General features: G+C 44.9%; 5 protein-coding genes across 13 annotated transcripts in view; 4 read left to right on the top strand and 1 right to left on the bottom strand.

Annotated features, from left to right (window-relative positions):
* Nucleotides 1-53: 53 nt before the first annotated feature.
* On the top strand, nt 54-7,058 carry dhx37 (DEAH (Asp-Glu-Ala-His) box polypeptide 37). Of its 2 annotated transcripts, XM_061278141.1 has the most exons (28): nt 54-194; nt 292-450; nt 579-680; nt 747-916; nt 1,006-1,118; nt 1,290-1,662; nt 1,737-1,885; nt 1,951-2,043; nt 2,114-2,210; nt 2,402-2,515; nt 2,604-2,820; nt 2,923-3,021; nt 3,098-3,168; nt 3,250-3,385; nt 3,456-3,532; nt 3,613-3,845; nt 4,023-4,134; nt 4,207-4,313; nt 4,423-4,611; nt 4,760-4,884; nt 4,954-5,070; nt 5,277-5,449; nt 5,519-5,633; nt 5,785-5,922; nt 6,008-6,102; nt 6,407-6,480; nt 6,616-6,713; nt 6,800-7,058. In XM_061278141.1, exons 3-28 carry the CDS (start codon nt 581-583, stop codon nt 6,874-6,876), a joined length of 3,462 nt encoding a protein of 1,153 aa, XP_061134125.1. In that variant the 5' UTR covers nt 54-194; nt 292-450; nt 579-580; the 3' UTR covers nt 6,877-7,058. The 2 variants fall into 2 exon arrangements, with proteins under 2 accessions (XP_061134125.1, XP_061134124.1); XM_061278140.1 differs by having other exon boundaries at nt 79-450.
* Nucleotides 7,059-7,501: 443 nt separating this feature from the next.
* ufd1l (ubiquitin recognition factor in ER associated degradation 1) lies at nt 7,502-10,858 on the top strand. Of its 2 annotated transcripts, none has more exons than XM_061278156.1 (12): nt 7,502-7,661; nt 7,870-8,002; nt 8,371-8,403; nt 8,503-8,624; nt 8,689-8,819; nt 8,912-8,984; nt 9,463-9,531; nt 9,606-9,674; nt 9,750-9,800; nt 9,876-9,964; nt 10,052-10,136; nt 10,229-10,858. In XM_061278156.1, the coding sequence occupies exons 1-12, from the start codon at nt 7,659-7,661 to the stop codon at nt 10,301-10,303; spliced, it is 933 nt and encodes a 310-aa protein (XP_061134140.1). In that variant the 5' UTR covers nt 7,502-7,658; the 3' UTR covers nt 10,304-10,858. The 2 variants fall into 2 exon arrangements, with proteins under 2 accessions (XP_061134140.1, XP_061134141.1); XM_061278157.1 differs by having other exon boundaries at nt 7,518-7,661; nt 7,915-8,002.
* Nucleotides 10,859-10,929: 71 nt separating this feature from the next.
* lg5h22orf39 (linkage group 5 C22orf39 homolog) lies at nt 10,930-11,924 on the top strand. The gene is made up of 3 exons (XM_061278165.1): nt 10,930-11,056; nt 11,418-11,585; nt 11,672-11,924. Exons 1-3 carry the CDS (start codon nt 11,027-11,029, stop codon nt 11,813-11,815), a joined length of 342 nt encoding a protein of 113 aa, XP_061134149.1. The 5' UTR covers nt 10,930-11,026; the 3' UTR covers nt 11,816-11,924.
* Nucleotides 11,920-14,064, bottom strand: mrpl40 (mitochondrial ribosomal protein L40). 4 transcript variants are annotated; one of them, XM_061278160.1, is made up of 5 exons: nt 13,989-14,064; nt 12,957-13,034; nt 12,680-12,835; nt 12,404-12,485; nt 11,920-12,317 (listed from the first exon to the last, which is right to left on the bottom strand). In XM_061278160.1, the coding sequence occupies exons 2-5, from the start codon at nt 12,983-12,985 to the stop codon at nt 12,090-12,092; spliced, it is 495 nt and encodes a 164-aa protein (XP_061134144.1). In that variant the 5' UTR covers nt 12,986-13,034; nt 13,989-14,064; the 3' UTR covers nt 11,920-12,089. The 4 variants fall into 4 exon arrangements, with proteins under 4 accessions (XP_061134144.1, XP_061134146.1, XP_061134145.1 ...); XM_061278162.1 differs by having other exon boundaries at nt 13,973-14,037; XM_061278161.1 differs by having other exon boundaries at nt 13,969-14,030.
* LOC133153895 (lipoxygenase homology domain-containing protein 1-like) overlaps nt 13,640-25,383 on the top strand; it is a 14,316-nt gene continuing 2,572 nt past the window's right edge. Inside the window, exons 1-38 of one of the 4 annotated variants that reach the window (XM_061278136.1) lie at nt 13,640-13,758; nt 14,473-15,144; nt 15,219-15,333; nt 15,449-15,460; nt 15,541-15,621; nt 15,682-15,866; nt 15,936-16,034; nt 16,127-16,275; nt 16,985-17,108; nt 17,254-17,363; nt 17,483-17,623; nt 17,699-17,834; nt 17,952-18,112; nt 18,186-18,272; nt 18,393-18,528; nt 18,622-18,776; nt 18,896-19,056; nt 19,115-19,191; nt 19,267-19,463; nt 19,525-19,717; nt 19,791-19,951; nt 20,408-20,717; nt 21,214-21,365; nt 21,700-21,833; nt 21,908-22,047; nt 22,249-22,353; nt 22,428-22,556; nt 22,634-22,798; nt 22,955-23,136; nt 23,254-23,370; nt 23,446-23,608; nt 23,750-23,904; nt 23,983-24,192; nt 24,259-24,382; nt 24,452-24,660; nt 24,764-24,949; nt 25,027-25,154; nt 25,265-25,382. In XM_061278136.1, the coding sequence (XP_061134120.1) occupies nt 14,898-15,144; nt 15,219-15,333; nt 15,449-15,460; nt 15,541-15,621; nt 15,682-15,866; nt 15,936-16,034; nt 16,127-16,275; nt 16,985-17,108; nt 17,254-17,363; nt 17,483-17,623; nt 17,699-17,834; nt 17,952-18,112; nt 18,186-18,272; nt 18,393-18,528; nt 18,622-18,776; nt 18,896-19,056; nt 19,115-19,191; nt 19,267-19,463; nt 19,525-19,717; nt 19,791-19,951; nt 20,408-20,717; nt 21,214-21,365; nt 21,700-21,833; nt 21,908-22,047; nt 22,249-22,353; nt 22,428-22,556; nt 22,634-22,798; nt 22,955-23,136; nt 23,254-23,370; nt 23,446-23,608; nt 23,750-23,904; nt 23,983-24,192; nt 24,259-24,382; nt 24,452-24,660; nt 24,764-24,949; nt 25,027-25,154; nt 25,265-25,382 (5,454 nt within the window). In that variant the 5' untranslated portion in view covers nt 13,640-13,758; nt 14,473-14,897. Of the gene's footprint in view, nt 13,759-14,472; nt 15,145-15,218; nt 15,334-15,448; nt 15,461-15,540; nt 15,622-15,681; nt 15,867-15,935; nt 16,035-16,126; nt 16,276-16,984; nt 17,109-17,253; nt 17,364-17,482; nt 17,624-17,698; nt 17,835-17,951; nt 18,113-18,185; nt 18,273-18,392; nt 18,529-18,621; nt 18,777-18,895; nt 19,057-19,114; nt 19,192-19,266; nt 19,464-19,524; nt 19,718-19,790; nt 19,952-20,407; nt 20,718-21,213; nt 21,366-21,699; nt 21,834-21,907; nt 22,048-22,248; nt 22,354-22,427; nt 22,557-22,633; nt 22,799-22,954; nt 23,137-23,253; nt 23,371-23,445; nt 23,609-23,749; nt 23,905-23,982; nt 24,193-24,258; nt 24,383-24,451; nt 24,661-24,763; nt 24,950-25,026; nt 25,155-25,264; nt 25,383 lie in introns of those variants that run through there. The other 3 variants (XM_061278137.1, XM_061278138.1, XM_061278139.1) reach the window with 3 other exon arrangements.

The following is a 25,383-nucleotide window of genomic DNA, read 5'->3' as shown; positions in this document are numbered from 1 at the left end:
ATCTATTTATCTTGAACACAATTTATTTTAATTTGGATTACTTTTAGGATAAGAGTGGAAAAAACTTTGGTCATTTGTTTCTCAGAACTAATTCCTTTTTGTTTTGTTATACGTACTTTAAAACAGAGACTTATTACGGACCTATTTGATGGTTGCACTCCCTCGTGAGGGTCCTGCCGAGTTGCTCTGAATAGGTGAATTATTATTATATTTTCTTGGAAAAAAACAAACAAACAAACAAACAAACGCAATCATTGTTTACTTTTTTTCTTTCATATTTCACATGTCTAGTACTCTTCGGTTTGAAGCGGAACCTTTGTATCATGAGTGTTTTCTTTTCGATCATGTTTAAATGACGGACGGATTCCTGTTTACACGTGAGGTAGAAGCAAACCCACCATACCAAGTGTGGCCAATTTCAGGACATTGTTTGCTACGTGGAAATAAACGGTTTGTGCCTTTCATTATGTCTTTAGTCGCAAATGAATGTTCGAAAAACATTTCATTGTATGTATCGCAACTCAACAGTGTCCGGCTCGTAATGTGTGCGTGTGTCGTTTTCCCCCTTGTTCAAGTAGAGATGGGTAAACTGAGAAAGAAGCACAACTGGAAAGGGAGACAACAGGGCGAACATCAAGAACCAGTAAACGGGAAAAAGGCTGACATTGTATTAGAACTAGGTGACTGACAACGTCATCATCAATACGCTTTTGTTGGACTGATTTTAATAGTAATTTCGACCGTAGATCTGAGCAGACTAAAGGGTGTCGATGAGAGCAACGCCTTGGTATTGCCAGCCAACAAGGCAAAAAAGAAGATCTCTTCAATAACTCCTGTTTCTAAAAAGAAGCCTTTAACCAAGAAGCAGAAGAAAGAACTGCAAAAAGTGCTCGAGAGGAAGCAGAAGAAAGCTCAGGTGACAGGGCTACACTCTGATCTCCAAATCTGTATCCTTTTGACTTGTCACTTTTTTGATTCACATGGACATTTTTGTTTTGTTTGCAGAGAGCTGACATCCTGAATCGACTGGCTGAGGTGCAGGTTCCAGAGTCTGAACTGAAGCTCTTTTACACTACATCCAAACTGGGCACAGGGGAGAAGCTTTACCGCACAAAACAGTAAGTTGAGACTAACAAATAATAAGTGGGTAAGTAGCAGTGGTAGGGATACCCCAGTTCCATTTTAGTTTCTAGCCATTTTACTTGATGGCCCCGATTTCCGATCCTGTGATCGGATTGAGACAACCTGTGTGACAAGTTTTCGATGACTTCGTCCTCTCCATTTTTCAGGTCATCTGATGAAGTTGTAGATGGCGCAACTGGACCAAAGATCAGCAGTGTCGGCGGGGCCAACAGGAAGCGAAAATGGAAAGAAGAAGAGGAGGAGGAGGAAGAGGAGCAGGAGGTTGAAGATACGAGTGATGTCTCAACTAGTGATGATGACTGTGATGAAGAGGAAGAAGACAGTAAAGTGGACAAAACCCCGCTGACGAGCGCGTGTAAAGAAACAAGTTCTCCCTGTGAGGAGGTAAAAGAGAAGGAGGAGGAAGAAACGCAGGAGATTCAGAAAGAAGAACAGACTAAGGAGTCCATGTCCAATGAGACCTCAAAGACATCGCAGCCGGCCGTCTTCATCCCGGTCGACAGATTACCCAAAATCCAGGTTTGCCAAAGAGACAACGAACCACTTTTCCCGATGTGCAAAAATGTACGACAATCTTGTGACCGCTAACGCAGGCGGCTCGTCTGAAACTGCCGGTGTTGGCCGAGGAGCAGCTCATCATGGAGGCTGTGAAGGAAAACCCTTGCGTCATCATTTGTGGAGAGACCGGGAGTGGGAAAACAACACAAGTGCCCCAGTTTCTCTACGAAGCCGGCTACGCCAGGTGAGTTGGTCCTCCGTTGAGATGATTGCAATCCCCATTCAAGCACTAATATTGTCTCCTTCCAGTGGCACTGGAATGATTGGCATCACTGAGCCGAGAAGAGTAGCAGCTGTCAGCATGTCACACCGAGTCGCCAAAGAGATGAATCTGTCCACACGGTAACACTTTCACCCATTAGGCCTTCGGCTGCTTTAAAATGACGTCTGATGTCTGTGTTTGCGTGCTCAGAGTGGTGTCGTATCAGATTCGATACGAGGGCAATGTGACGGATGAGACCAAGATCAAATTCATGACGGATGGTGTTCTCCTGAAAGAAATCCAGAAGGTAGAAACTCAGCTAATAAACGGATTACTTTTTACTTACTTTTTATTTCTACTGTATTTGTTATCAATGGTTTAATAAGCACCACCTGATAATGGAATCAACAATATTATTTTTAAACTGCAAACACACAACGTACATGCAAAAAATAAAACGTGTATTTGTTTTTTTTTGCTGAACCCATCTGGCCTCAGGACTTCCTGCTGCGACGTTACCGCGTGATCATCATAGACGAGGCCCACGAGCGAAGCGTGTACACCGACATTCTTGTTGGTCTGCTCTCTCGTATTGTTCCCCTCAGAAACAAGGTGACGTACAGCGCGCGAGTGCCTTTTTTTTTTTTTTATTCAATTAAATATAGTGTTAACGTTCATCGTTGGTTTTGTGCATCTTCAGAAAGGTTTGCCCATGAAGCTGTTGGTCATGTCCGCCACTCTGCGCGTGGAGGACTTCACTGACAACCAGAAGTTGTTCAAAACGCCTCCGCCTATCATCAAGGTGGACGCTCGGCAGTTTCCTGTCACTGTGCATTTCAACAAACGTACCCCGCTAGACGATTACACCGGAGAGGCCTTTCATAAGACCTGCAAGATCCACCGCATGCTGCCTTCAGGTGCACCATGGACAATTTGATAACATTTTAAGTCCAAACTGCCACCGAGTGGAATTTTGATGCCTGTAGTTGTGGACTCAATTTCCCGTCTTCACGCTTCAGGAGGTATTCTGGTATTTCTTACTGGCCAGGCAGAGGTTCACGGCCTGTGTAGAAGACTGAGAAAAGCTTTCCCCTTCAGGAAGGGCGACACAACTATTGGTGAGTGTAGCTCACTTAAAAACAATCCAACATAATCTATGCTTTGGCTTCAGTTTAAGAGCAATTTTCTCTTCAGGTGACGAGGACGAAGCAGATTCCTCAGAAGCCGTGAAGAGGTTCAAGAGGGCCAAGCAGAAGAAGAGCGTTGTACGTTGCAGTGCTTCCTTGTCTGTCATTTCCCGGATCAAAGATTCGATTATTAAGCATCGAGTTGTCTCCGTTTTGCAGTCGCTGCCTCGTATCGACCTGGACAATTACTCAGCGCAGCCGGTGGACGAAGGAGACGAGGACAGAGAGGCGGGGATAGCTGAGGACGAGGATGAAGGCTCTGACTTGGACATTGGAGATGATCCTTGCGACACAGGCAAGCCTCGCTGCTCATTTCATGACTCTTGCGACCTGTGGAATACATCAAATGATGAATGTCCTCATAGAAGAGAAGGCTGACCCGTCCATCCCCATGTACGTCCTCCCGCTCTACTCACTACTGGCTCCTGAGCAACAGGCCAAGGTGAAATCAATTTGAGTGTTTAGACTTATTGAAAGTGTTTTCTTTCAGTAATGCCAGGGTGTGTGTGTGCGCGCGTGCAGGTGTTCAGGCCCCCTCCCCCTGGCACTCGTCTATGTGTGGTGGCCACCAACGTGGCTGAGACCTCGCTGACCATCCCCGGCATAAAATACGTGGTGGACTGCGGCCGAGTGAAGAAGCGCTTCTATGACCGCGTGACGGGCGTGTCGTCCTTCAAGGTTACGTGGATCTCGCAAGCGGCAGCCAATCAGAGGGCGGGCAGAGCGGGACGAACAGAGCCAGGACATTGTTACAGGTCAGTGTGGGTCTGGAAAGAAATAGACATTTTTATTCATTTCAGTGGTGAATAATGATTTAAGGTTCAAGTTATGGTCACGGAACGATAAAATGGTGAAACAAGGCACCACTGTATACGCTTTGGCTTATCAATAAAGGTTAAGAAACACCCCTTTATGCAAACTTTCTCCTGCAGGTTGTATTCATCCGCAGTCTTTGGTGACTTCAGTCAGTTCTCAGAAGCAGAGATCACTCGCAGGCCTGTAGATGACCTGGTCCTGCAGATGAAGGATCTCAACATCGAGAAGGTTTGTTCTAGCTCGTCACCGAATTTCTGTTGTTAAAATAAGCGTGACAATGCCCACTTTTGTGGTCTGCAGGTGGTCAATTTCCCCTTCCCTACTCCTCCTTCTACTGAGGCCCTTGTGGCAGCAGAACAGTTGTTGGTCTCCTTAGGAGCTCTCAAAGAGCCACCCAGTCTTAGAAGGTAATCTTCCTATCTCTGCTTCCATCCCATTTGCAAAGCACGTCATGGTCGCTTTCTGATATTCTGCCATCAGATGTGCCGTTTTTGTAACGTTCGTGTCTTCTTTCAGCATGAGAGAGATGGAGCGAGCGAGGCTGAGCTGCCCCATAACCCCGTTGGGTAGAGCTATGGCCTCGTTCCCTGTAGCGCCGCGCTACGCCAAAATGCTGGCGCTGGGCCAGCAGCAGGAGTGCTTACCCTATGTCATTGCCACGGTCGCTGCCATGACCGTTCGGGAGATTTTTGAAGACCTCAACAGGTGACGAGCACTTAAACGATACATCAGAATTATTTCTTACAAATATTTTGCAGACCCTCAAGCTGCGGCTCACGGACCCTCCCGGGGTACCCAGACCACAGTTTGAGAACCCCTCGATCATTTTAAATGTATGCTTTTAATTGTTCAGACCGGCAGGGAGTGAAGACGAGAACTCCAAGCTGTCTCAGCGTCGCGCTCGGATGGCCCAAATGAGGAGGCTGTGGGCGGGGCAAGGACCGTCACTCTTGCTGGGGGACATCATGGTCATGCTGGGTACGTTTGCTGTGCGGCATCCCAAGAGCCGAGCCAGCCTGAAACGTGAACTGCGTGTGTGCGCGTCAGGTGCTGTCGGCGCGTGCGAATTCGCCGGTTGTACGCCCTCATTTTGCGAAGAGAACGGTCTGAGGTACAAAGCTATGGTGGAGATCCGCCGACTCAGGAGTCAACTCACCAATGCAGGTACTTGAACTCATTTGAATTGTTTGTCATTTTCTGGTGTTGGTGAAGTTGAAGTTTTTGTTCGTAGTAAATTTTAACGATCAACATTAGGTTTACTTTTTGAATTTAGGAACTTTTCCATGATGTTCTAATCCACTCAAATCCACTTGTAGTTGACATGTGGTTTGTGGACAAGTGAAGCACCGTCCACTTTTATTTCTTCCCAGTGAACACCGTGTCCCCCGATATGGGAGTGTTCGTCGACCCCAAAATGTCTCCCCCTACGGCGCACCAGGTGGTCTGCTTGCGACAAATCACTCTAGCAGGCCTCGGTGACCATCTAGCGAGAAGAGTACAAGCGGAGGAATTGTTAGACGCGAAATGGAAGGAGGCCTACAAGGTGTGCCTTGGGTAATGGTAGCTGCAAACACTCGTCGATGGAAATTTCGACCCCTTTCCTTCTCCACAGACACCACTCATGGACGAGCCGGTCTTCATTCATCCGTCATCACCGCTCTTCAAAACGTTGCCCGAGTTTGTCGTCTACCAGGAAATAATGGAGACCACCAAGATGTACATGAAAGGTCAGCTAGTGCTGTCGCAAACAAATCGATGATCCTAGCAAATGTTCTGTTGATTACTCGGGTACATTTTCTAAAATTTCGGGTTAGGGGCCACTGGGTTCCACTTTAAGACCAGTTGCGTGTTGTTTTTGTGTTGTTGTGTTTCCGTCAGGTGTGTCCGCCGTCGAAGCCGAGTGGGTGCCTCGGCTCCTGCCGCAGTACTGCCACCTTGACCCTCCTCTGGAGTCACCGGAGCCATATTTGTGTTCCTCCACGGGCACCATCAGGTGTCACCGCTCAAGCACCTTCTGTAAGCTGCCACTGATGACGGGGCGCCATTCATGCTGCGTCTTTTCTCTGCTCTTGACATCAATTGCACACTTGGTGTTTTGCAGTTCGAGTGGCCTGGAAGCTTCCCGCAGTGGAGATGGAGTATCCAGATGGTCTGGAAAGATACAAACTGTTTGCTCAATTTATTCTAGATGGAGAGGTACTGCTTCAATTCCACTTTTCTCAATAATTGAGTATTATTAATATTTCCACTTCACGATTGCATCCCACTTGGTGGTGATTCTTCACAAAAAATCCTATTTTATATCTGGAATGTGGCAAAGGACATTTTTAAATCTCCTGGTCATGGTTTTGTATTTATGTACTATTTATGTAGGTTATGTTGCATTTCCCCACTTGTTTTCTTGCTCTTAGCAATTAGGACCCTTGAAATTAACGTAATTGATTTTACAGATGATCTTGTAGTCTGGGTGCTAATCTGACTTTTTGTGTGTTTTGTGCAGGTGTGTCCTAAACTAAAGGCCCAAAGGAGCCATCTTCTGTCAAACCCCTCCATCATGATGAAATCATGGGCCAAGTAAGTCATTGTTCTCGCTCTCGCGAGCGCGTGCACACACACACACACACACACACACACACACACACACACACACACACACGACTTCCTCACGTTCAACGAAATTAAACAAATGATCCTGTCTTTGTGCTGTAGGCTGCAGCCGAGGACAGAAGCCGTGCTGGGAGCTCTGGTCTCGCAAAGAGTCGACTGCAGAGACGCTCTCCTCTCCCTGTGGAAGACTGACAATAAATGTACAAACTTTATGGAGCTGCCAAGACTTGATTGTCAGATTTTATTCAATATCTTTTCGCCTAACCTTTTTGTTTTCTCCCCCTAGTCTTGCTGTCTGAATACTGCCTTTGGCTACCTGAGGCCGTGCATCAGGACGTCGCCAAAAGTTGGCCTCCAGTATAAAGCCAACTTTTGAAAGGAAAGAAGCCCCTCATCGGTTGTCATAGTATTTTATAAGCTATGTTTACATGCATTTTCTAATAGAAACGACCTCGATTAGGGTTCAAATTACTTTAAAATTGTGCTCCTGTAAATCACGTGCATGTAATTTGGTCTTCATAAGACTTATTAAAATATTAACACTTGTCTGTGTTTCATGGAGAGGAAAAAGCCCCAGAGCAGGATGCTGACACTTAATTGTAGGTGTGGTGTTTTTATTTGATTTTTTTTCTTTCATCTTTCAGTTGCATTGTGCAGTTTATAGATCACATTAATGATGTTTTTTTTTTTAAATAATTCTTCTTGGTCTTGAAAATATTCACAAAAGCTATTTCATATAAATTTAATTTTACGTTTACTTGGGTAAAACAGTCGAATTACAGTTGCAATTGGAAATTACTGTCCCTTTAAAAAAAAAAAAACGATTCACGACTACTTTTATCAGAGTCCAGTACTTCTCCGTAACTACATAGTGGGAGCAGTTTCTGCATACATAAATAATCGCCGCAAGAACAATAGCGTTACTGTTTGTTGGGTAGAAAATTGTAACGAAAACTACGAGCGTGATGTTACGAGCCGACGATTGGTTGGCTCCTCTTCGTCATCGACTACGTCACCCGCACTTCCGGTTTGGGCGGAAGACAACAGTGGAAGTATTCGGCTTGTATGTAAATGTCAAAATAGCCTAACACAAGCTCGTATTCTTGTTTTGGGCGCTGCGTGGGACCAAAGACAACCACGTCGACATGGTGAGCAACAAAAGCTTTCATCTGCCAACGCTGACGAAGCCGTCAATACTACTGCAACTCGACGCTGTTAAGCTAGCTGCCGCTAGGAACAACAACACGACCAAACACGCACCGTCATCATGAAACTTAACCCGAACAAACCACCATTTTTTTATTCTTCCCTTAGCAACGTGTTGCAGTTCGTAACAAATTGGCTTGTCTTGCACAGTTTTCCTTCCACCTCTTTGACCACCCGATGTCCCGTGGCTTCCAGAACCGCTTTTCCACTCAGTACCGATGCTATTCTGTGTCGATGCTGGCGGGTCCCAACGACCGCTCCGACGTGGAGAAGGGAGGAAAAAGTAAGTCGCATCCGTACACGATGACACACGACGCACCGTGATGAAAAAGAAAAAGAAAAAAAGTATGTGTTTATGTAGAATCTGTCAAAAAACAAGCTCCAGTGGTACCTTGACTTACGAATGACCCGACTTCCGAATTTTGAGCACCTCTTCATAAAAGAAGCTTCAGGTTATTTATGGCACGCTCTATTGACGTCGATCGATAAACCATGATAACGTTTCATAATGCAACATTGTGAGCTACATTACATTAGCACTTGTCAGAATTTGCAAGTGAACTTAATTATTTGACTCGTTCCACTCCTGTTAGCACATCCTGTATAGATTTTTTAGCAATATTGTGACTCTGATTGTTTATTTTTCTTCAGTCATAATGCCACCTTCAGCGCTTGACCAGCTCAGTAAGTGTTTAATCATAATTCCCACTTGAAATGTCCTTTGTTTTTGTTTTTTTAGCTAATCCTATCATTTCTAACTGTGTGTGTTATCCACCTGTCCAGGCAGACTTAATATCACCTACCCAATGCTCTTCAAGCTGACCAATAAGAACTCAGACCGAATGACACATTGTGGTGTTCTTGAATTTGTGGCAGATGAGGGAATCTGCTATCTTCCACACTGGGTGAGACACACCGAGAATTGTCATGAAACCGAGTGATGCAGATACAGGTTCCTTTGCTCCTCAGATGATGCAGAATCTGCTGCTGGAGGAAGGCGGTCTGGTCCAGGTTGAGAGTGTTAACCTCATGGTGGCCACCTACTCCAAGTTCCAGCCGCAGAGTCCGGACTTTTTGGATATTACAAACCCCAAAGCAGTGTAAGACGTAGTACTGCACAGCACCCAACTGATCCTTTTCTACATCGTGGTATGTGATGTGAAAAAGCAATATTGTGGACACCCTCTTTCAGCCTGGAGAATGCTTTGAGGAACTTTGCGTGCCTGACCACGGGTGATGTCATAGCCATCAACTATAATGAAAAGGTACACGGATGTTTACAAGGACTTCAATGAGCTGTACTGTCAATTTCACTTTGGACTACACGACAAATCCAGACAGATCAAACATAAAAAACACGAGCAATGATTTAATCAAACAACAACACTAAGATTCCACAAGATGGCGCCAAAGTAAAACTTATATGCCTGGACACATAACGCGCAACTAAATTCTCATTTTTTACGTCACAAAAACGTGTCGTTTGAAAAGGGGTATGTTAATTTTTTACATCAACTTGATGTAAATTCTGAATGTATTTGAACTGTTATTTTTTTTACCCTGCATATTGGTACGAATACAAGAAATGCATATTATATAATAGTCCTACAACCTAATGTTTATTTACAGAAGCACTTAACATCTACAAGGTAGTATCAAATGTCATAGTAACTGTGGTGCGACCTGAATTTTTTTTTTTTTTACTGAGTGGAATAAAATGAAGCTTCCTCCAACTGTCTTTAGATTTATGAGCTGCGTGTGATGGAGACCAAGCCAGACAAAGCAGTATCCATCATTGAGTGTGACATGAATGTAAGTATGATTTGACCTGCAATGTACGATTAGCGTGCTTCACTCCCACTTTTAATCCGTGATGTCACGCCCAGGTGGATTTTGATGCGCCGCTCGGTTACAAAGAGCCCGAACGCAGGCCTCATCACCAAGAAGAACCGAGTGTACGTGCCGCATTGCAACATGCCTGCTTGTACAATTGCTGGCTCCATAAAATGTGTTTGTCCTCACCTTCTCAGGAGGAGGACGCAGATCCAAGCACTTACGCCGATATGGACACACGATTCCGAGTGAGCGATTGTTAATGAGGGTGACTGGTGTGTTCGGGTCTTTTGTCTTGATGACAATGCGTATGTTCTCTTCAGGCCTTCACCGGTTCTGGCAACCGTTTGGATGGTAAAACCAAAGGGATCGAGCCCAGCCCTGCTCCGCTGGGCCCCAGCGACATTATCAGGTCCAAAGGAGTGTTTTCAAGAATGGATGGTGGTAGTTTAGGATCGATTAAAAACAAAGTAGTCAATGATATTGTTTTGTCACGCAGAGGTATCCCCAACTACGAGTTTAAAGTCGGCCGGATCACGTTCATTCGAAACTCGAGGCCACTGCCGAGAAGAATGCCTGACGATGTCAGTCTGGTGAAATGTTTAAGCGCATTACAGTTCAAGTGTGACTTTTATTCCAAGGTTTTGCAATCAAAACTCTTTGCTTTGCCTCTCAGGATGACGCCATGAACAGATTCATCGCCTTCTCCGGAGAAGGACAATCATTACGCAAGAAGGGCAGAAAGCCATGATGAGCTCTGGCAAAAAAGATTTGAAGGCTCATGTGCACAAACACACACACAACATGTCTTGTCACCTACGCCTGCAAAGGGAAAACATTCTTTCAGGCACACCGAGACAACGCTTTGAAATTGCAGTTGTGCTGTGGAAGTTGGCTTGTACTTGATTACAACTGGGGCAGTCCCTTTTTTGTTGAATTGAAGCTGCGATACATAAAATGCTGCCAGCATTGATTTTTGTACTCCCAAATGTGTTGGTGGTTGGTTTAAATTATTTTACCAAAACATGACCAAGATTCACCTTTGAAGCATTTTTATTCGGATTTGATTTGCCTCTTACTTGAAGGTTACGTTTGCCTGCTATTTTCCATTGTTGACGATTTACAGTCCACTTCATACATTTTGCTCCCCAATTATGGCCCATTGTTGTGACAAAATGGGTGCAATATTTTTTGAACTTGATCTTAATAATGATGAGAAATGTGTTGAATTTTTCCAGTTATTTTAGGGATCTCGAATATTTTCTTTTTTCTTTATTTATAGATGAATAAAGGATTGTTAAAAGTGTGGGTGCTGTTCTTATGTTCATAAACTGCAACATTGAACAGATGTTCTTTGCTGATATTTACTGCGTTAGAATATGTCTACATTGTCTAGCATGAAACGAGCACTACAACAAGCTTACAAAATACGAGTGTAAGTGAACGCATCTTTTGTTAGCAAGCCAAGCTAGCAATGGGAACGTCAGTGGAGAGAGAATGGAGGGTAAAATGTACTATTATGTTTATTTATTGAGCTAGAGGTGTTCTCGGCGTTCCGTTACAAAATACTGCTTGGTGGTAATAAAGTCTCAACTGTTAATTAGCAAAGAAACGTCTTCGCGTTACTACGTTAGCAATTAGCTGTTAAGTCAAACATTTTCTTGAGACGTAAAGAAGAATGTGTGTTTTAATGTGTGTAGTTGTTCAAACCTCGTGTACTTGAGCTCATTTTACGGAGCTTACTTTATCATAACTGCTAACTTTTTTACTGTAAGTAGATCGGATTGTGGTATTCACGGTGCAATTTCTTCTAACGGGTAAATAAAACAATCACCTTTGCTGGCTTTTTTTGTTTTTTTTTGCAGACACCACGCGCCTGCAGCAACTACTGGAGTGAATACAAACACTGCAAGAGCTTGTGGAATCGTTTCCATCACTACTACACTTACGGTACCTCTCCATCCTGCCAGCAATGGAAAGAAGACTACTACAACTGTAAAGCGTGCGAGAAGAACACAAGCGCTGAGGCCAAGGTGAAAAATGTGCCATTCATTTTCTTTGGTATTGTCATTAGTAAAGAATGCAATGATGCAACAAAACACTGAATTTGGATTTACAGGAATTACTGCAGACAAGCGAAAGGAGCCGAGTGGCGGAGCAGAGGAAGTTCCCCCCGGTGTGGGAGCTGAGGCGAGACCCACCCAGTGACTGGCACTTGCCCCTCAACTATGAAAAACCTCAGGACTCCTACACGGACAAATGACGCTGCAAATGTAAAGAAATACACATTGAATCTTTGTCATTGCACAGTGCTGTGCTGTATATAGCACAATGGTGAATGGTGTTTGAGTACTAAACACTTGGGAATTTAACTCAGGTTAGTCTTTATTGCTGTTTTGATGCTTCATACATAATACAGAGTCAAACCTCATTGGATGGCATGATTGCTTGATGGTTCATACATGTTTTGTTAATCCAGTAGGTGAAAGTCCAAGACTATTGTTTTTCCATTGAAAAAAAATGCATTTTCCCGCTCATCACTGCGTGTAGACTTTTGTGACGTCGGTGTACTTCCCATCGGGCGCTTCATAACTGCTGATTGGTGGTGTGGAAGAGGGGCCCTCGTGGGAGAAAAAGAACAAGAGGGGGTCTGGTTTCAGCGCTGCCTGGTAAAGCTCTTCTGATTCTGCCTTTAGCTCATCCAGTGCCTCCTTCTGGGCTTTGAGGGCAAGCTCGATGGCTTCCATCTCAGCCAAGTGCTGCTCCTGCAAAAAAAAAAAAACAGATGTCGCAAGTAGTCTACAAACTGTATGACCCTTTTTTATTTTGCTTTTGTTGAGGAGGCGATTACATGTTTGTATCGGGACCACTCCTTCAGCAACAGAGCTCGGTCTTCACTTTCTTCAATTGACAGCCTGGGAGTGGAGCGGACCCTTAGTAAAGAAAACAAAATCAGTATTCAGAACAATTTTCCTATAGGAAATAAGAAAATGTAAGACAACCAAATAATTAAAAGGTGTTAGTAAAGATGTCATAAAATATTTGAATGATGAGAAGAATCGCTCATGCTGTCGACTCCTAACACTTCTTAATTGTCAGATTAGTTTAGGAAAAAGCAAGATTGCACCTAGTCTCATCCAAACATTTGGCTGGAGTGATTAAGTCCTCGATTGGGATCAGCTCTGGCGGAACCTTCTCCAACTTTTTCAACCTCTTCTTTAGCCTTTCCCTCATCATCGTCTCTCTTCTGGGATCCACTTTCTTCTTCTTTTTGGGCTCCGCACTTAAAAAAAAAGGACACACACTCAACAAAAACTATAAACTAGCAAAACTATCTCGCTAAAAATATAATGGTCATTGGTCTTGATTTTTAGTGAAATGTCATGTTCCAGTATAAATCTTACTTGAGCGGAGCAGACGTCCTTAGTGTCATCGCTGCAGTAAACCAAGGACTGTGAATGCCACCATTTTCTGCCAGACCACTAACGAGCCAGACACAACAGGAAAGACACTAGGGTGAGGGCAAACAGGCTACAGAAGCAATAGTCCAGTGAATAACCTTAACCCGCAAAAGACTTTGCTTCGGTCAAAATATCGCTTTTTAAACTTACCTTATCGGAGCGGTCTGCAGAGATAAAATCCGACCGATACAGCGAGTTATAGCCGCAGTCATGTTTTTTAATTCACAAAAACTGTCAAAGAACTGTCAATTTAATTCGCGTGTATACGCGTTTCACCTCGGTGGGAAAAGTCGTGGCGCGGATTGATGACGTAAGAACAGTTAAAGCTAGCGAGCTTTTATTTTGCTAAAGCACATTCGCGAATTTTGTGGTGGATAAATAATATAGACTTTCATTTTGTTCATCTTTATGTACTAAAATTACTATTAATGTACGACGAATTTGCTTTTCAAAAACATAGTAAGAGTCGTATTTACATTTTTTGACTATTCTATTCCTTTATTTTATCGTATTTTATTTGAGCCGATAACCGTGATCATTTTGGTCACTATAATCTCGTGATGTCGGTAATGCCCATTGAAGCTCGTGCCACCTCGCCGTAAAACAAAACGAAGAAGAGAATAACGTTACTTCCTGTTACCACTTCCTTTATGCGCGTTTTCTCCAAGTAAACGGCTAACTTTATCACATGAAGAGATGCGCCGTTATGCAACAACGGGGAGATTATGCTTCTCTTTGTCTTTCAGTGAGTGGTTCTTTTTTTCCTTGGTAAATCGGAAATCTACATTCTGGTTTACATAGTCCACGCCAAGAGTGAGACGCAACACGCTCACTGACTGATCCGTTGATGCACGGGAATGCAGTTCACCCACTAACTCGTTCGCGAACGGGAAAGTCAGGATTCGTTCCCTCACTGATCCGTTCTTGCGATGAACTGGAAATGCAAATCACTCACTCACTGATTCGTTCACTCACAGGTTCGTTCGTTGGTGAACGGGAAATGCAATTCACGACTCGTTCGTGAACAGGAAGTCACGTCATTGTAAGCTTCAATGGGCATTACCGACACCTACTGGTTGAAGTCATATGAACTGAAAAAAGAAGGACTCACTTTAGGAAGTGATTCGGTCACTCTCGTTCATTGAAAATATTCGGTCTTTTGAACGAATCGTTCACTCACGAGCCAACACTACTATAATCGTAATTTTCACCTTTCAATCAGTACACATTATTTTTATTTTTTATTTTTGGTGAATTACCCCAGATCTACCCCAGATACACTTAAGGAGTTGGCTGCTTCCACCTCAGTCATGTCACTTTATTAAAGATGATCATTTCTAATGAGGTCACACCATGTTTTTTACGGTGACTGGTCTTCCCCAGTTTCCGCCAGCACAACGCAGGCCAGGAACCTCCAGTCAGACTTACAGACCTTTGGGTCACTCATGTGCATTCACAGGTCAGTTTCATCAAGTTTCACCGCAAGACACAGGAATCGGTTTCAGGGTAGTACATAAATTAAAGATGCCCACAAAGAAGAAAAAAACAAAGCAGAGAGTGGGGGAGGAAACCAAAGATGTGGATGACGAAGACGCTGAGGATCTGCTTCTGAAGACCAAGAGGAAAAGACAGAAGGGAAGTCCGGAGATCGGAGGAAGAAGAAAAAGCGGCAGAAGGACAGTGAGGAAGGCTCTAGCTCTGATGTAACATGCAACATGACAAAAGAACAAGTTGAAGACAAAGCTAAGAAAAAGAAAAGCAAGAAAGGATGATCTCAGTGATCCGTCGCAGAGCACAGATGATGAAGACAACAAGAGAGCGAGCAATCTTCCAGATGTGATCGCGACCACTAAGAAAGCATCAAGTCGGCCTTCCAAAGACAACATGGGCTCCAAGGATAAAAAATCCAAAAAGGACTCTGAGAAAGAGGAAGAACATGATGAGGAGGATGGGAAGAAGAAGAAAAAGGACACGAAGAAGAAAGGATCCATGAACAGCGACGAGGACAGGAAGAAGACAAAAGGCAAAAAGAAGAAGGTGGAAAATTACGTGGAAATCTATGAGTGTGAGCTTCGGAATTACCAGGCAGAAATGGTGGAGAACTATGAAGATGAGTATCACAAAAAGAAAGGTATGTTCTCGACATCCAGTTTTTGAATCACACACTGTAAAAGGCACCCATTTATTGTCTGTTCACTTTCTCAGTATATGAAGTGATGACCGTTACGGGCGATGAGAGAGGAGCAGGCACAGATGCAAATGTCTTTGTCACTCTCTTTGGAGAATTCGGTATTACTCCCAAAGTCCATCTGGCTAGCAAGTGAGTTCCTCTCACAAAGAGGGAGTTTGAATTTTTTTTTTTTTTTGCCCGTCACCAGGTGTTGCACTATATAGTTTGAATACGACTCATGTGTCCTTTTATTTTACCCCAACAGCACAGAGAAAAGGTATGTTGCTCTTGTGGTGGTGGATTTTAGTGTAATTTTTTTATTTTCCCTATGCTCATTGGACATTTCCACCTTTTCAGGAGTCGCACTGCATTTGAGAGAGCCAAAACAGACGTGTTTAGGATAAGAACCCACAATGTTGGCTCCTTGAAGAAAATACGGTGAGTGAAGGCGCAATTTGTGTCATAAGCACAACTGCTTATGTCTTGTCTTGACTTCAGGATTGAGCACGACAACACGGGCCTGAACGCTAGCTGGTTCTTGGACAGGGTGGTGGTGACCGACGTGATCAGGCCTCACCTGAGGTACTACTTTGCTTGTAATAACTGGCTCAGTAAATCGGAAGGGGATCGCCTTTTCGTTCGAGATTTACTGGGCACCGCCGACCCCATGGACATGCCCAAATGTAAGCAAGACTGACAACGATACTTTCAGGTGAAATCCGACATTTTATAATGTTTTGATCATTTTGTAGATAATAAGTACATGGTCAGCGTATTCACTGCAGATATAAAAGGTAGCGGAACAGATGCTGATGTCTTCATTAATATCTTTGGAGAGTTTGGAGATACAGGTAAGGGGAATGAATCAAAGGTTGCATATATTTGTTAGCTTTTACAGGAGTTTATAGAGTGGCCGTTCTAAATAATTGTGCGCTTGTTTTAGGGGAAAGGCTACTGAATACCGACAAAAACAACTTTGAGAAAGGCACCGAGGACAAATTTACCATTGAAGCACCGAATTTGGGCAAAGTGAGGAAGATCACTATCGGCCATAATAACAAAGGCTCTTCTGCGGGATGGTTTGTAGACAAGGTAGAGCACACCCATTTAAAAAAAAAAAATGTAGTAAGAAAAAAATATATAATTAGTGTAACTGATCAAATAAAAATATAATATTGTCGATATTTAAATAAATATAAAAATATAATATAAATCACCATAATAAAAAAGAGTGCACTTCAGTCTGCCTATGTAAAGGCACTTAAGATTTGTGATCCTCTTATTTCCTTTCAGTCCTCTCATCTGAGTCACTTATTCAACTACATGAGCTCAACTATAGCATTCATGCATGCACGCACACACACACACACACACACACACACACACACACACACACACACACACACACACACACACACACACACACACGCACACACACGCACACACACACACAGGTGGCATGCGCATGATGTCATCCTAGCCAACATGTAAAGAGAAACCCTTCCCCATTAAGGGATTAACTTCCATCAAGCAGACTTGTCAAGTTGGTAGATTTGCACTGTTGACTAACACCAAAGCTGCATTTACCTTTAAAACGATGTTCCCGGCAGTCATGGCAGCCCGTTTTGCTCAAACCTTAGTGTGCTGTGGGATTCAGGGGGGTGGCCGTGAATAAATGTTTGATAATGCGAAATTTTCTGTGAGCAATTAATTCACTCGCCCATCCTAAGTCTCTCTTTCCCTCTCATTCATTGTCCAACTACCGTAAGAATGTTGTTCTCGTTGCTGTTGTTATTCAAAGGTGGTCGTGGATGATCTGGGAAACAAACTAGCGTATGAATTTCCTGTCAGTCGATGGTTTGCCATCGATGAGGACGACGGCAAGATACAGAGAGATATTTTAGTGGGAGGAAGCCAACCCACAGGTAAGAGAAAAGAAATAAAATCAGCTGAATAACAAATATTTTACTTGTTACAACAAAGCCGCCATGATTATTTAATGTTGTTGCTTTCAGTTCTGTGAACCATAGTGACACGGCAGGTAGTCACACATGTAACTATTTCTCTCAGGGATCATGTACAACGTCCAGATTGTAACCGGAGACATCCGAGGAGCTGGGACCAACTCCAAAATCCACGTAGTGATGCATGGCAGCAAAGGCTTGAAGAATAGCGGCAAGGTTCCGTCCATTATTCTCTTGCTTGCTTGGTTTTGGTGATGCATTATCACTGCTGGATGTGGATTCTGTTTAAAAAAAAAAAAAAAAGAAACGAACCGAGAGATCATTTTACTGTTCAGGTGTTTTTGGAAGGAGGCAAATTTGAGCGTGGTCTTACCGACATCTTCAACGTGGAGATCGCCGCGCTTCTCAGCCCGCTCAGCAGGGTCACCATCGGACATGACAACGACGGGGTCAGTGCCGGCTGGTACTGTGACAAGGTAAAAAACATCCAAAGACAAAAAAAATAAAGTGTGAGCTCCTTTTTTTAAGGCCTGATGTTGCTTGTTTTGCAGGTGGTGGTTTACTGTCCATTCACGGGCATCGAGCAGACCTTCCCGTGCTCTAAATGGCTGGACGAGAAGGAAGGAGACGGACTGATTGAACGAGAACTCTACGAGATGGTCTCACTCAGGCAGAGACGGCAAAAAAGTAGGTTCAATCTTTCGTCCTAAAACAAAAATCGGGTCCCGTTTGCTTCCGGCCTTCAGTTCGTGGCAACAGATGAATACAAAACAAACAATGCTCAGTGATGCGGTTGTCCTCTAGAGCATCCCTGGTCCTTGTGGGTCTGGACGTCCGACCTGGCCAATGCCGGAACCGACGCAGATATTTATTTCCAGGCGTACGGAGACAAGGGCAAGTCGGATGAGATCAGACTAGACAACAAAACCGATAATTTTGAGAGAGGACAAGTGGACAGGTTTGTGGTAAGTCCATTCGATGAAACGCTCACAAAGTGCTGCAAGGCTCATTGGCTTGATCGCAGCTTCTCTGCTACAGGTGGAGATGCCTGATTTGGGAATTTTGACCAAACTGCGTTTCTGGCATCAGAAGAGAAATCCTTTTGCGGGATGGCATCTAAGTAAGGTGAGGCGTAGCGAAGAAATCTAACAATCAAAAAATAGCTTCTCATTTACTTGTGCATGGATGACTCTCAAGGAGTTTTTGCTTTCCGTGAACACATTTGCATCCATTTGTTGTTTTTAGGCAACGCTAATGAAAACACTAACAAAGGATAAATATCATTTTCCTTGTGAGCGTTGGCTGGACACGAATGAAGACGATAACGAAGTCGTGAGAGAGCTTCCTGCCATGGGCCGGCAAATTGCTGACCCACTGCCTTGTATGTATTCAGTATTTTTTATTTTTTTAAATGTACTTCCTGGACCTGAATTTGACATCTGGTAAGAGACTGACTGGATACGGTGTTTTGCAGTGATAAAATACAGAGTGACCGTTTGCACTGGGACCATCGGCGGCAGTGGTACGGACGCGTCGGTTTTTCTCAATCTCATCGGCGAGCACGGCGACACGGGAGATCGAGCGCTGGTCAACTGCAAAAATAACATCAACAAGTTTGAGAAAGGGAATGTGAGTGAATGTGGCGGCGTGAATGCGCCGGCTACCACAAAGACTCCGAGTCATCATCACCGGCGGAATTATGAATGAACCTGGGTGTTGATAGCACTGTTGTGCTGTGCCGTCCTCAGCTGGACGAGTTCGTCATCGAGGCCGTCGCCATCGGTCAAATTCGCAGGGTGAGGATCGGGCACGACGGCAAAGGCGGAGGCTGCGGCTGGTTTCTAGAGAAAGTCGTGGTGAGAGAGGAAGGACAAGCTGAGGCGCACGCCATGGAGTTCCCCTGCAACAGGTGAGAGGTTGACATCAGTATTGCGGTCACAAAACCCTTTCACGCATACCTTGTGCAGATGGCTGGATCGTAATGAAGACGATGGACAGATCGTTCGAGAGTTAGTCCCGTTATCGGACGGCCAGCGTCTTTACAGTAAGAAAGGCAACTTTTGACTTACATGAGGAGTCTGTGCTTCTTGACAGTGGCGTGTCGGTGTGCTCGCTCCAGATGTTGCCTATCACGTCGCGGTGAAGACTGGGAGCATTCCTGGAGGCAGCTCGGACTCCACGGTCTATGTCAAACTCTACGGGGACAAAGGTGACACGGGTAAAATGATGCTGGTGGTCTCTGACAACAACCTGAGTAACTACTTTGAGACGGGTCGCGTTGACATCTTCACCGTAGAGACTTCAGATATTGGACAGGTGAGACATGTTCTCGTATGGAATGCCACAATCCCCATCTTGGTTTGATCTTTCACTCCAGATCAACCGCCTGATGATAGGCCATAACAATGAAGGCATGCGGGCTGGTTGGTTTTTGGACAGCGTTCAGATCTTGGTCCCCGTGAATGGAAAGCACTACATGTTCCCATGCCATCGCTGGCTCTCCAAGGGGGAAGCCGATGGGAAGACGGAGGTGGAGATTTACCCCAGCGAGATCCTGGACACGCAACAACGTATGAAACACATTTACATTGATGTGGGAGTCGGCCATTTTTTTTGTTATATTTGTTGGTTCTTTCTTTCCAGTGATCAACTATGAAGTAACATTAGTGACCGGGGATGAGATGTTTGCCGGCACCAACGCCAAAGTGTTTATTCAGATTTACGGCAGCAAAGGGAAGACAGAGGTCATCAGGCTTGACAGCCGGTCCAACAATTTTGAGAGGCGCTCCACAGACATATTCAAGGTAGCCGACGGTACCTTTGTCACCTCTGCTTAAAAGTGTGGGGGGAAAAAAAGAATACCGTATTTTCCGGCCTATAAGGCGCACCGGACTATAAGGCGCACCTTCAATGAATGGCCCATTTTAAAACTTTATCCTTATATAAGGCGCACCATTAATGCATCATGTCAGATTTTTAATCCAAATCAAATCATTCTCCATTTTATCTTTTTTATTTCAACTTCAGACGAAACCAATTACTTTATAATCATAAAATAATGATTCATAGTCTTCAGCGGGCCACTTATGATTGATTTCATGACACAATACTTCGGGCCAGTTTGAATTTAGGAATTTGGTCCATATATAAGGCGCACCGGACTATAAGGCGCACTGTTGGTTTTTGAGAAAATTTTAGGTTTTTAGGTGCGCCTTATAGGGCGGAAAATACGGTAACCAGAATCAATGCTGCTTCTCAAGATCGAGGCCAAAGACGTGGGCAAAGTGTTCAAGATCCGCATCGGCCACGACGGCTCGGGTGTCGGATCTGGCTGGTTGCTGGACACGGTGGAGGTCAAGCACCTCGCAATGGTTATGATGCCCAAGGAGAAGAAGAAGGAGGATAAGAAAAAGAAGAAAAAGAAGAAGGATGAGGAGGAGGAAGGGGCGGAGGAAATGCAGGAGGTGGTGGTAACGTATCGTTTCCCCTGCTCGCGTTGGCTGGCCCGCTCAGAAGAGGATGGTGAGCTGCAGGTGGAGCTGCTGCCTGACGGAGCTGAAGAACTGGAAGGTAAAACACTCCAAACCAGGGGTGTCAAACTCCTTTTTTTTTTTCCCGCGGGCCGCATTGTAGTCATAGCTTCTCTTGGCTACAAAACAAACTGACAACTCGTTTTCAAATCAGACCAGTAAAAACTGGTCAAATATTTAAAAAAAAAAAAGATATTAAAAGTGAGGACAATTTGCAATTCTAGTAATGACACACGGATTTGATGCACAATTGGTCTTCGCGGGCCACATAAAATGATGTGGCGGGCCGTATCTGACCCCCTGGCCTTGTTGACATTGACATGGTAACACATACAGACTTAAATCGTAATGATTTAACTATACATAAGTTTACGTCACGAATGATTTCGCTTTTGTACTGACATTTCAGACCTCTACAGTCACATATTGCTGTATAGAAAGCACGCCTGTCTTGTTTTAGACACTGTTTACTGCCAACAATGTAGGCCGGAAGGTTAATTAGGGGTTAGTAATTCATCCCCTCCATTTTCTGGTAGTTAACACCTACGAAGTGTGCGTCTTCACGGGTGGCGTTCTGGGAGCCGGGAGCGACGCCGACGTCTTCATTAATATTTACGGCGAGAACGGAGACACCGGAGAGCGTTATCTCAACAACTCCGACAACATCAACAAATTCGAACGAGGCGAGGTACGCCGTCTCATCTTTCTCAGAATGTTGTCTGTGCTGCAAATTAAGCAGCGTTTTATCTCCAACAAGACCGACATTCTCCTGAAATAAGAAAGCCAGCCATGACTGAGAGAAGCTGAGGCGCATCTACTGTGTCGCTGAACCTGTCCTGCTTTTACTCATTACTTGAATCCTTCGCATGAATTATTCATCCCCCCATCACCCTTGTTCCAGGAACATAAATGCTCCCACCCAATTACACCGAGTTTCTTTCTTATCCATCACAGGCTAGATTAGCATATAAAGAACTTTTGTATGGAAAGTAAATATTCCAGCAACTGTAATTATCTTGCAGGAGGACGTGTTTATCGTGACAGCGATTGATTTGGGTCCTCTGAAGAAGCTTCGGATCCGTCATGACAACACGCGGTCGTATTCATCGTGGTATCTGGATCGTGTGGAGATAGTGGACACAAAGGATGATGTTACGTGGGTGGAATTCGCCCGAACTTTAGTTACTCGTTTAGGCTTTTTAAAATTTGTGCCCTTTTGTGGCTTTTCAGGTACTTCTTCCCGTGTAATCGCTGGCTCGCCGTGGATGAGGATGACGGGCAGATCGCGAGAGAGCTGGTTCCTGTGGACGAGGCCTTCATGAAGAAGGATGAGGAGGGAGGCGGCGCTACTCTGGGGCTCGAGCAGAAAGGTAACTCATTTCGAATGCTGCCTCAGTTGATGCAGGAGAGAAGAATAAAAGAGGACACTGCCTCTTTGTCAAACATTGTCACCCTCTTCAAATAGTGGCCAGTCATATTCTGACAATAATTATTTGTTTTGCCTGAAACATCTCTTCACTGCTAAAATCGGTTTTACAAATCCTTGATTTGAGCTTTCATTTTTATTTCAGCTATGTCGACTACATACACAATAAAAATAAAAACTGGAGAAAAGAAGTACTCAGGAACCGACGCTAATGTCTTTGTCTCGTTATTTGGAGAGAATGATGACACGGGTGAGCAAAATCGTCAAGGTTCCAGGGTGTTGTTTTCAACTCCCCGAGATTGAGATTTGTCTTGTTATCGACAGGTATCATCAACCTGAAGGCGTGTAAGAACTACAAGAACAAGTTTGAGCAGGGCGCCATCAACGAGTTCATTGTGGAGGCTGTGGACTTGGGCGAGTTGGAAAAGCTTCGTATTGGTCATGACAACTCAGGTGCGGGAAAACAAAAGCCATCTGTGATGATGACCAATGCGGAGAGAAGTTGAGATTTTTTTTTTTACTCTTTAAAGGAGGTTCACCCGGTTGGTTCTTAGACTGGGTGGAGATTGACGCCCCCTCCCAGGGTCTGAGGCTGCGCTTCCCGTGCGGTCGCTGGTTGGACAGAGGAGAGGACGACGGCGCCATAGTGAGGGATCTTTATCCAGCCGAGTTACAGACTGAGCTGTACGCACCGTGTGAGTTTTGTTTAGGGCCTTATATGTGGTGACAAAGATCTTGAAATGTATGCGCTGTTTTATGGGAAGCCAGTACCTAATGTACCTAATGTACTGGCCAGTGAGCAATCATGCCTCCACAACAAACCCTTTGTCCGTTGTCTTTTGACTTGTCAGTTGTGCCCTACGAGCTGAAGATCTACACCAGCGACGTGTTCGGCGCGGGGACAGATGCGGATGTGTTCATTGTTTTGTATGGCCAGAAAGGAGTTTGCACTCTGCAGAAGCATCTATGCGTCAACAAGAGGGAGAGGCGGTTGTACTTTGAGAGGGGATCTGAGGACATGTTCATAGTGGAGGTAGCTTCAATTTAAATTAAGGGTCACTTGAATCAAAAGCTTTTTTTAGTCTCGCAAAACTTGACATTTAAACGGGTGTGTAGACTTTTTAAATCTACTCTACGTACTCTGTGCTAGTTAGAAGACGTCGGCGACATCATCGAAAAGATCCGAGTCGGTCACGACAACAGGGGCTCCAATCCTGGGTGGCACCTCGACAGAGTTGAGATCAGACGCCTGCTGAGGAAAGGAAAGGTAGCACAAAACAAAACTGTCCATAAACGGACTCTTAAATGGAATGACACACTTTGGGCCATATTTACTCGGCAGGGTTCAGAGACGACCGTTTTCCCGTGTGAGCGCTGGTTGGCCAAATCCGAGGATGACGGGGAGACGGTGAGAGAGCTGGTCCCGTCGGACATCATTACAGAGAAACTGCTCAAGGGGGGCACGCTGAAGCGCACCGAAACCGAGGTGGAGGATGCTTTGGAAAGTGAGCTTAAAATATTTATTGCCCGATGACTGCTGGGATAACCTCCAGCATGCCCGCGACACCCGTGGGGACAAGCGGTATAGAAAATAGATTCTAAAGTAGTGTAGAATAAAAATCTTTCTGTTCACTGCCCCCTGCCAGCTCACCAGTACCAGGTGTCCGTGCGCACTGGTGACATGTACAAAGCAGGAACGGATGCCAACGTCTTCCTCACCATCTATGGAGACCTCGGGGACACGGGAGAGCGCAAATTGTCCAGATCTGACAACAACAGGAACAAGTTTGAGAGAGGAGCGGTATTACAGTGTGATACTGCAAGGGAGGGAAGGGGGAGGGGGAGTTGACGTCACCTTTTAATGCCGGCTGGTTTCTAGGTGGATAAATTCACCATTGAAGCCGTCGACCTTGGCCAAGTCTTTAAGATCCGGATTCGTCATGACAACTCCATGATGGGGGCTGACTGGTATCTGGATCAGGTGGAGGTGCTGGATGTGGACACGGAGGAGGTTTACATGTTCTTGTGTGAGCGCTGGCTGTCAAAGAAGAAGGAGGACAAACGCTTGGAGAGGACCTTCTTTGTTAAGGTTCACTAAATGTGACAAGGCAAAACAACAACACACAAACAATCAATACCCATGTTTGCGTTTCAGGGTTATGAAGGTGAAAGAAACACTGACCCAAATTCCAAGAAGATGGCTCGTGCTAAAATGGCACTGGATCGCAATGCAAATAAAAAGAAGAAGAAGAAAATGGCAGTGGTGGAAGAATGGCCAAGTAAGGATGAAAAATAAATCACTCCATTGTAGCATTTTTACACAACGTTTTTCTTTTGCGGCTTTCCAGTCATCCCTTATCACTTCACTCTGTCCACCGGGCTGGAGCGAGATGCCAGCACCACCGCCAGGGTCTACGTCATCATCATCGGCCCAGGAGACCTGGAGACGGATCGGCTGTGGCTGGATCTGCCAGATGGGAAGAAATCCTTCGCAGCTGGCAGCATGGAGCATTTTGTGTGCTATGGAACCGACGTGGGAGAAATCAAGAGGGTGGAAGTGAGAAGACGGGACTTTGGTCTCCTCTTGTATTTCAAACACACAGCAGCAGCACCTTGATTGATATGAACATCCAAAATGAATTTGGCTTTCCGTTCTTTAGCTCGGCCACAACGGCGCCACTCCGGAGAGCTGCTGGTTGGTGGACGAGCTGGCGATCGGCGTGCCCACCAAAGGCATCAAGTACAGCTTCCTATGCAAGTGCTGGCTGGCCAAAGACAGGGGGGACGGTCTCACCGTCCGACTCTTCAACGTGCTGGACGCCGGCACCATCAGCATCAACCGCAAAGTGAGTGGCGGGCGCTACGACAGCGTGTCTCCATAAGTGGAGAATCCATGATGAGAAAAATTCACCTGTTTGTGCAGGTGATTTATTCCACCACAGTTGTCACGGGCGACACGCAGTACGCCGGCACGGACACCAACATTTTCCTGACTGTGTTTGGAGCCAATGGGACCACAGAGGAAATTCTCCTGCCCAAGAATGAGGACAGGTCAGTGTCGCGGTAAAATTGCGCTAACGATAAAGATAATGAAGTCCCATGTTTTCATCAATATCAAAACATGTTACAGAATATGTCTCCTTTGAAATAATGTCGCGCAGGTTTGAGAGAGGCCAAGAGGACACATTCACCCTGGAAGTTGACGACATTGCTCCTCTCAAGAAGATACGAGTGAGGATTGATGGCAGCGGCAGTCGTCCAGATTGGTTCCTCGACAGGG

Source organism: Syngnathus typhle, linkage group LG5, assembly GCF_033458585.1.
Source record: "Syngnathus typhle isolate RoL2023-S1 ecotype Sweden linkage group LG5, RoL_Styp_1.0, whole genome shotgun sequence".
Taxonomy (NCBI): domain Eukaryota; kingdom Metazoa; phylum Chordata; class Actinopteri; order Syngnathiformes; family Syngnathidae; genus Syngnathus; species Syngnathus typhle.
Note: the sequence above shows the minus strand (reverse complement) of the source record. Positions and strands in the feature narration are given on the sequence as shown.